The following is a 10,114-nucleotide window of genomic DNA, read 5'->3' on the forward strand; positions in this document are numbered from 1 at the left end:
TCAGTCAAGTAATATGTCGTGGTCGACTGTCTCAAATGCAGCACTGAGATCAAGTAATACTAAGACTGAAATTTTGCCACTATCTGTGTTTAAGTGGATGTCATTAAAGACTTTAATGAGAGCCATCTCAGTGCTGTGGTGTGGTCGAAAACCTGAGTTTAGAGACAGTTTACCCAAAAACAATAAAAACTCTATATCAGGGGTCTTCAACATTTAGCTAAAAGAGAGACGGAGCAGCGACCCCTACCACATGTACTGGAAATTGAGTTGCATATTAAACTGGGGCTACAATAACATGTAGGACAGCCTAAAGCCTATTATACAATAATATCATAATAATCTATTCAAATAATAATTGTTGACATGTTCATATATTTATACATCATGTTTTAATGTTAAACACACATGTGGCGCATTGAATCCTATAGCTTAACTGTCTTATCTGTGGATGGCTACCTTTCTAAGCATATCATCAATGTTGTGTAAATCCTTAATGTAGATGAATATATATATACAACATGTAAAGGCAATTAGGAAAGCCCTGCAATTAATATTTTTTCAGGAGTTTCGGACAAGATGCCCTTCTTCAGCGTCTTTCTTAGGTAATCTCAACCAATACAGCTACACAGGTGGGGTTATTTTCTGGTACCCATAACCAGCATACCAGGATGTATATTGTCAAGACAAACTTTAACAATAATTTGGTGGCCCCCCCTTCAGTAACTCTAAGGACCCCCTGTTGAAGATCTCTGTTCTATATACTGTAGTTCTCACCTCCCTAGGCTCTGTATGGTCCCAAAAAAAAGTCTATCGAATGGCGTTAAGGAGAGTCTTTCAACACCCAACAAAAGACCGCAAAAGGGGTTATAAAAATTTGGATTACCCTCCCATGAAGGAATTTAAATATCTCGTGCTGATGTTAAAACACTGATTACCATTCAGCACTTGTTTTGGAGACACATCTTACACATTAACATCTTCAAATGTTTCTGGTTTTCCAGGTTATCAGTGTGCCCGACGGCGACTTCTTCTTCGACTTTGTAAGGCACCTGACTGACTGGATCAAGAAAGCCAGACATGTGAAAGACGGTAAAAAATGTTTGTAAAGCTCACGTTTTGAATCTTCTCATTGATTCTTCCTGTAACTGTTTCTCTTTATCACCTCGGTGTTGGGTGTGCAGGTGTAGTGCCTTCACTGACATATCAGGTGTTCTTCATGAAGAAGCTGTGGACCAATACCGTGCCAGGAAAAGACTCCATGGCTGACTCCATCTTCCACTACTACCAAGTGAGTAACTGCACTCAGAAGTGTTCACACCAGAGACCTAAAATGTTACTCTATTTAAAACCACTTAAGAAATTTGTGAAATCATTGTTTACAGCTATTTTAGGGTATTCCATTGTGTTTTTTTCATGATTCTTTGAGATGCTGATACCCAGGGGTGAGAAGGTTATTTTAAAAATGTAGTCCATTACAAGAACTAATTACCAATTAAATAATGTAGTAACCTAATCCAAGTACCACAATATTTAAGTAATTTGATTACTTTTGGATTACCTCAATACCAAATGTGCAAATACAGAAAAGAGAAAGAAATATCAATAAGACAACTTTAATTTAAACTTTATAAACAACAGAACAATGTAACCTTTAAAAAGAAAACGGGAAATTTTTAGCATAAAAAATACAGCAATGCGTCATATTTTCTAAGATCATCATATTTCTGTCCTGTGAGAACCATGTATCTCTAAAAAGTCAACTGTTCATGATGTTAGAAAAGCAGTCCTGTTTTCAGCTTTGTGATGATGCATTTTCCACCTGATCCAAGTGGCTTTTTAAAGACTTAATTTAGCTTAAGAAGTAGGAGATTTTTTTCAACACATAAAGGAACACTTCATCCTTCAGTTCATCACAAACATTCAACATCAACATGTCTGGAGATACATGGTTTTCACTGGACAGGAAGGGGATGAAAAACATCTGTAAAGTAACTCAAGCTGTCAGACAAATGTAGTGGAGTAAAAAGTATAGTATTTACCTCTGGGATGTGGTGAGCAGAAGTATAAAGTTGTATTTAAATGGAAATACAGTACATTAAAGTATTTGGGCACTGAGCACTGCTAATAACTGCCTTATTTAACGGAGCTTGAAAGGTCTGTCAAGTTAAATAAATACATTTATTGCCAACAGATGGCTTCAAACTACAGACATATACAGTCACGCAGTATCTTAACAGCGACCGTCTTCCCTCTACAGGAGCTGCCTAAGTATCTGCGGGGCTACCACAGGTGTCCGAGGGAGGAGGTGTACCAGTTGGCAGCGCTGATCTACAGGGTGAAGTTTGGGGAGGATAAATCCCACTTCCAAAATATGTCCAAGATCCTGAAGGAGCTTGTCCCTCAGGACCAGATCAGACATCTGTCCCCCGACGACTGGAAGAGGGTGAGCTGACGTATCGGTTATTTTAATTATAATGTTCACCATCCCAGTTTAAGAAAAGAGCAGCTGAGTCTGATTGGATGTTCATAAACAAAAGTTTTGGACTAATTCAAACTTTGACTAAAATGATGCTAGAGGAAAAAGGAAAGGTCAGAGAATCACCGAAGTTCCATCTAATTGTCGTTGAAATCCCAAATTGTGAACTATTATTTTAATCTCTAGTCAAGTACTGTTATCTGAATAATCAGTATTTGGCTTTTCACGTAAATTCATGTTGGCCCACAAGTTACACAATAAGAGAAGACGTTACATGAGTGTACGCTCGTATACTAATATTGAAATTGAAAACATTTAGGCTAAAAAACTGCAGCTATTTATGCTTCGTACAATACAAAACCCCCCACAGTTGTCAACGGTAAATCAATAGACATTAGAGACTCAATACCAAATGATACCAATATTCAAGAGAAGAAATCATGTTATTAATTCTAATATTGTCATTCAGATGCAGTGATATCTTAATTTATTTTTACTAAATGTAAGACAGAGGCCACAGTGTGTAAACATAATGAATGGATGAATACTCACACTCATGGATGGATAAGTGTTCATAAATGTATGTTTCCCTCTCAGTCCATCATGTCGCTGTTCAACAAACACTCAGGAAAGACTCAAGAAGAAGCCAAACTCTCCTTCCTCAAAATCATCTACAAGTGGACCACGTTTGGTTCTGCCTTTTTTGAAGTCAAGGTAAAGACGTTAGACGTTCCTATTTTGTTGTTAAAAGCTGAATATAAGTGTACGTTTTGGAGTCCTGCACTCAACATGTTACTTAAAAGTACAAAAGATATACTTTTATTATCCTTTATACCAGTTTTTCTCAAAGTGTTTTTAATATTGTACCCTCTTTGAACTGCTTTTTTAAGCCAAGTACCCCCTGAACAGCGCAAAACATTTTTGGTAGAAAAAAAAAAGTCTATATAAAGAGGAAGAATACAGCGCTGGCAGTAATAGATTTACTAAACAACTGACTTGTAACTGAAAACATTTCAATGCTACATTTCAAATGTTTAGAATCCTTCACTTAATTCATTCATTATTATAGCATAATTATTTTAGGAATTGTGAATGACATATTTTTAAGTGAGCATTTTTATAACAATTTCACGTACCTCCTGCAGTACTCCAAAGTACCCCTAAGGGTACAATACCCCCATTTGAGAAACGCTGCTTTATACTGTATATACTGCTGGGTAGTTTCCTCTCTAATAATACATTATCATTCATTAGTTTATTATATTTTGCATTAATAATCTGAATATGCAAAGTAACTAAATCTTTAAAAATCAATGTAGTGGAGTAAAAAGTACAATATTTGCAGTACAAGTACATCAAATTGTACCTCACTCCCTGTAAATGTACTTTTGTACTTGGTTACTTTCCACCACTGTTTTTTTTTTTCAGCACTGTGTGAAAAGTTTTGTTTATAATTATTCTTTTCTGTTCTTTCTGCAGCAAACAACTGATCCAAATTACCCAGAAACCCTCCTGATAGCAATCAACAAACACGGAGTCAGTCTCATTGATCCCAAGTCTAAGGTGGGTCCGCACTTATCATATTCATGCACGAGAATGATCATTTTGAGAAGAAAGTCATTATCTATTATACAGGTTTCAGAATTTAAAAATACAGATACTGTAATCTAAAATATCAGTTTCCTGTTATCTAAAAGCTTAGAGCTATAAAAGAAAACTTTGACATTTGGCAGCCAAAATGTAGTTGGAGTTAAGTCCAGTGACGAATACACAAGTCTACACTCAAAATTACACTCAAGTGGTCATGATGGGACCTTTAGTTCAAGTCATTCAGAAAGAAATGTGTCTGCACATTTTTGTTAAATCTCAAAGATCTCCGTTTCATTCTCTTTGGCAAAAAGCAGTAATTGCCTTCCAGAGATTCAAGCAGTGTCGCTTGTGTGTTGTTGCGTTAGCTCCGCCTACCCTCCCTAACTGTGCGCCGCTTGTGATTTTTCCAGAGACTGTCACCACAGACCCAGTTCGGGGCTTTTTTTTTATCAGTGGGCCACAGGCTCAATCACCATTGTGTTACCTCATTCTGCAATAGATTTAACTTAACAGACATTTATTTAAATGAAAATCTTCAATAGTATTACTTTAACTAGATATTTCTGTGTGGTGCCCTCACTCTGTTTGATGTTGAATTTCTGTAGATTAAAAGATTAATTCACGTTTCTTTTCTCCACCACAACCTTGTGGTTTGTAAAAAACAGTCTGTGCTATTCTTTACGCTACTGCTCTGTTATGTGATAAACATTCACTCTGTGTTTGTTGACAAGTCACTGTGGGACAGTGACTCCTCGTGTTTTCGTTGAATATCGTGATCATTTGCTCCGGTTTTGGATTTCTCCATGTGGGTTAATCTAATCAGTACACCTGGTCTGAGATCAGTTGTGTAGTTTGTGCATCATCATGTCAACATGACAACAGCCTGGGACAAAAGATGTCTTGTGCTTTGAGCAACACAGAAAGTCTCATAGTCTGCACTTTTCTGTGTTTTCCTGTTCAGTTCTTTTGTGTGATTAAAGAACTTCATTACCCACAATCCACCTACAGTAGAAACTTTAAAAACTGGAACTGGGGATTTAGATCTTGGTCAGCGTGGCTTCAAGTACATACGACTGTATCTAAAGCGCCACAACTTCATTTCATTCTTTTAACTGTGGGAGAGCGTGTGTACTTTTAATGTCCTTGTACAGTATGTGTGAGTGTGTGTACTGTATCTGCCAACAACATGGTGTATGTGCTCATTTCCTGCAGGACATCCTCACCACTCACCCCTTCACTAAAATCTCCAACTGGAGCAGCGGCAACACGTACTTCCACATCACCATCGGAAACCTGGTCCGAGGCAGCAAGCTGCTGTGTGAGACCTCACTGGTGAGAAACTGAGTTTAGTAGGATGTACAGTACATGCACTACAGTGGTCACAATAACCATATAATAAGGGTTTATGGGATTTTAGCTATCAAAGTGGAAGTGTGAGACTTTAAATATGTCAATATATACATTTGGAGCAGTTTATTTGTACTTTGTTTGAGTTCAGCAGCTTTTCGCCAAAAAATTATTTTAACAATAGAACAGAATGGGCACATTTTTTATGATATTTGTGACAAAACAGAGGATTTTGCCACATTCATGACGCAATGCCAAAGTGCCAAAAGCATCATATATTGAGAGAGGAAGGCTCTCGGCATTTAATGCGCCATTATACTTCAATAGAATGCTTGAAAAGTTTTGTATACCCCCTCCCTTCACAACTTTCAGATGAGAGGAGAGTGAGAGAGGGTTTGAACTTCTCTCTCGAGCTCTCTTTTCTTCATTCGTTACAAAACCATATCTGTCACTTTTCATGCGAACAACCGAGTGCAACACTATGAATGTCCTCCAGGAGAGACTGTCTGAAAACGTGCGCCGTTATCTCCTAATTTAAATGTGCAATGTGTAATACTGATAGAGTGTTTAAAATAGTTACTGAAGTACAAATTAAAAATACTGGAGAGAGTCATCTCCCCCGCCCCCTCCTCCCCAGAGTCGAAGTTCACCGAGGTTGCCAGGCTGAGACCGCAGCATCCACAACAATGTTGCTAGACGCTTGTCTCACATAGCCAGACATTAATTCATAGAACAGCGGAGTAGCTAAAAGCCTGTGCTCACGCAGAGCTCTGTACCCAACTGACAGACACACTTTTTCAGCTTAGAATTACAGTAGGAACCGCTAAAAACACAACAACCTCGCTGTCCTCTCCACCAGACTGACAGGCACACTTCCTCGGCTTAGAATTACAGTAGGAACCGCTAAAAATAACACTACCTTGCCTCCTCTCCACCCAACTGAACTCTCTTTATTGGCTTAGATTTACGGCAACAATCGCTAAACACACTGCAAACTCACGGTCCTCTCTTCCCGATTTACAGCCTCCCTCTCTTGGCTTAAAATAACTCACTGTTGTCGGCTACGGCTGCTGAACAGGCTACACGTTGTAAACCGCCGTGGCCCGCTTGCCTGGTCCTCCGAAAACGTTAGCAGTTAGCAGGGTTAGCATGACGGCGTTAGCCAGGACCAGTCTGGATTTACTGGCTGTGTCTCAGTTGTTTTTACGAGTAACCAACTCGGGTACTCTAGCTATATAATTCAATGTGAGTACACAAATGAAATGCCCGTCCCTAGTGGCTGTGATAAATTAGCCTGAAGCTAGTGCTTACCTGTTCAGGAGGAAATAAACCAATTCTGCGTCCTTTTGGGCTCTAAGCTGTCTCCATCTTTCAAATACATCTCCAATATTTACCCAGGGGTTTGTTACGTCTCAGGTCACACAACTGTTAGAAACATGCAGGTTTTTTTAGTTTATCAGTGTTTTTTGCCCCCAACGATGCCTTCCAGGCAGCGCTGCCTGCAAGGCACCGTTGGTAGGCACTGGTTGTGGTTAGGGTTAGGGTTAAGATTAAGGTTAGGGTTAGGTGCCTTGAAGGCAGCGGTCGCAGCGCTGCCTGGAAGGAGCAGTTGGGGGCAAAAAACACCATCAAGCATTTTTTTAGGTCGGGTAGAATCTATCTCTGTAGCATGTTTCCTTAATATCTGATGACGCATTGGGGTCATTTTTGGATTTATTACAGTAAATAAATTACATATTGGACCTTTAAATGATTATCGCATCTCCCACCCCTCCCTCTCTATCTATGACGGTCAGCTTTTCACTCCACCTTAAAATCTATCTTTTAATATCCAGCCTAGTCGGACAACACGTTACACAATAGTTATTTTCCTTTCCTGCCACAAAGGTGCTCTAAGCGATGTTGGGTGACGTCACTTCTTGTTGACGTTCAAAGTATTGTCAAACAAAAGGGAGGCTAGCTCGCCCCTCCCTCCTCCTCATCCTGTCCCCTCCCCCTCCCTTCTGCGCACTAACCCCCCAACCCCCACCCCCAAATCCTTCTTGTCGGTTATTGGCTGGAACATGTTTCGTGATGCAGGTTGGCTTTTCTTTTTTTTGCCGTTTGTGGAGCCTGGGCTGTCTACAGAGACCGCGTTTTTTTACAGTGTGTTCAGGGGACAGGCAGCTACCTACTGGGTAGATTAGTAGTACAGTACTGCATCATATGATATAAAAATGTTATTTATGTAAAAATGTACTTCAAGTGTGAAACAAATGTAGTGGAGTCAAAAGTATGAAGTAGCATAAAATGGAAATACATAAAGTAAAGTACAAGTATGTCCAAATCATACTTAAGTACAGTACTTAAATAAATTACTTTCCATCACTGGTTCTTTCTTTTTATTTTTTTTTATTCACACTTCATTTATAGTGAGAATTAGCCTGAATTTTGTGTAAAGAGTGAGGGGATGAATCACAGTAAATACTTTTGATCACATCAAAACTATAGGGTTTTTCTCATAACTATACATTTCCAGTGAAAAGCACATCACAAAAAAAAAAAAATATATATATATATTAAAATAGAGCCATAATCACAATTAATACATTTCAGTTTAATACTACAGTATGTCTGACCTTTGACTATGTCTGACCTTTGACCTTCAACCCTTTCAGGGCTACAAAATGGACGACCTCTTGACCTCTTACATCAGCCAGATGCTGACGACCATGACCAAACAGCGAACAACCCGGGGCAACAGCAAGTGAGCAGAGCGGCTGGAAGCTCATCGATTGCAACCAATCAATCAATCCTGCATTCACTCACACATGCACAGTGTGAACACATGTAAACAAAAAGCACTTATTTCATACAAAACTGTGTGAATTGTTCCACAAAGTGGTTATTAAGGTAGTTCATTGGTTCATTGGTGGTTAGCTTTGACACTATAATGCCAACATTTTCATTTATGTAATTATGTATCGGCCCTGTCTTAAAAACTCACCTATTGCCTTTAAATGACCTTTTCCCACCGTAACACACGTAACGCTGCAATTTGGATGGCTTTCTATCAGCATTATAATCACTGTAAACTGCTGGTCATTTTATATGCCGTCTTATTTACCATTCAAAAGTTAGTAATCTCCTGCCGCAAAAGCTTGATTGGGTTTAGTCAGATGTCTGAGAGCATTACTCTATATGTCTGAATGGTCTTTGATGCTTTTAGTTTGTAGAAAGTCTTTTTTACAGATAGATGTTATTTTGTATGAAGGGTTTGTTTTGTACATGGAGAACAAAATGTTGTACAATGGTTCAACCAGAATTGCAGAAAGGCACAAAGATCCTTCTGAGCAACAGTTGAATATCAAGAGAAGAAATCATCAGTCATTGGTAAAAGAAACTGGAAGCTTACCATCATAATGTGTGCAGATTTATATAGGAACAGGTTCCTGTTTCAGTGTCAAGTGCACAATAACGCAGCCTGTAACAAGCTGGAATTAACTGGCAAGCTCTTCTTCAAACTTCACAATCGAAACAGAATGTCATAACATACAATGGACTGACAAATCACAGTTTAAACCTCTTTAATCTAACCAGTGAGTAGACTGCAGAGGACCCAAAGAACTGGACTTTTGTGGACTGGAAAACTAATTTAAAATTCAAGTTCCAACTGTATTCTCCCCTGCTATGCAGCACTGTGGGGACTGAATGGAAGTTTGAATCATTTCATTCTTCTTTTGGGGCCAAAACTATTTCAAATATAATGAAGAAGAAAAACGTCAATATAACAGCTGATTACAAACTTTTGAACGGTAGTGCATGTCATTGAATCATCAGTCAGGTGTCTCCGTTTATTATCTCTGTGCTGTTTTATGTAACAGGCTTTTAATGAGTGAACTATTTTTAGACTTTTTGAGCCGGCTTCAGGTCAAGACAACAAAACCTTCTAGCTACTGGCTTTATTTACAGAAACAAAATGTGAAAATCTGAAACCGTTGGAAATTCCCAAAAAACAAGTCTACTTGTTAATTTGTGTTTGTGTTGTGAAGTAGCTTAATTTTTTCATCTCATCCTTATTTATGCTCAGAATTGTTATAACTTTACCAAACCCGCATCAAATATAGTCACTTTTGTAAAACCTATTATTTAACACACGACCCTCCAGATCTTGGTTAGTGTTCTTTCTTTTATTTGATAAATTGACAATTTGACAATTTATGCAGTCAAACTTGGAAACATTAAGAAGAAAGAGGCAATCTGGATTTAAACAAGTCATACATGTGCAAGGAAACAAACCATATGTGTGCCACAAAGTTCAAACGCCACTTCCTTCTTTGTGTGTTAGACTATTTGTAGAACATGTATACACAGACTGTAGATGGTGACCGGTGTCTTTTTTTTTTTTTTCCCTTCTTCTAAATGTACGAACCATTAGCGTTGATTTTTAAGCATGAAGTCATAATCATAACACTGTATTCTTGGACCTGTGACCACATATCCTGATGTAGATGTTAATAAATGATATTTTGCAAAGAGCACAGAGGTTTATTTTTCTTAAATATGGGTTGCACTGAAACAACATGAGTGATTTTAGGAGCCAGAGGACCACACTAACATTCAAAGATATAAGTGAAATCTGAAAATGTTCTTTAATTCTAATATGCCACATTATATACCTACAGTCTGAGATACATCTTTTTATTGGAACTTAGTATGGTT

General features: G+C 38.3%; 1 protein-coding gene across 8 annotated transcripts in view; it reads left to right on the forward strand.

The window, feature by feature from the left end:
- The window catches only part of LOC120543733 (unconventional myosin-VIIa-like), a 46,754-nt gene extending 36,823 nt beyond the window's left edge, over positions 1-9,931 (forward strand). For all 8 annotated transcript variants that reach the window (XM_039776940.1, XM_039776939.1, XM_039776941.1 and 5 more), the window contains 7 exons: positions 1,002-1,089; positions 1,182-1,288; positions 2,258-2,443; positions 3,074-3,190; positions 3,956-4,039; positions 5,279-5,398; positions 8,071-9,931. In XM_039776940.1, coding sequence (XP_039632874.1) covers positions 1,002-1,089; positions 1,182-1,288; positions 2,258-2,443; positions 3,074-3,190; positions 3,956-4,039; positions 5,279-5,398; positions 8,071-8,163 — 795 coding nt within the window. In that variant the 3' untranslated portion in view covers positions 8,164-9,931. The remainder of the gene's footprint in view (positions 1-1,001; positions 1,090-1,181; positions 1,289-2,257; positions 2,444-3,073; positions 3,191-3,955; positions 4,040-5,278; positions 5,399-8,070) is intronic.
- The last annotated feature ends 183 nt before the right edge of the window (positions 9,932-10,114 follow it).

This window comes from Perca fluviatilis, chromosome 16, assembly GCF_010015445.1.
Source record: "Perca fluviatilis chromosome 16, GENO_Pfluv_1.0, whole genome shotgun sequence".
Taxonomy (NCBI): Eukaryota; Metazoa; Chordata; class Actinopteri; order Perciformes; family Percidae; genus Perca; species Perca fluviatilis.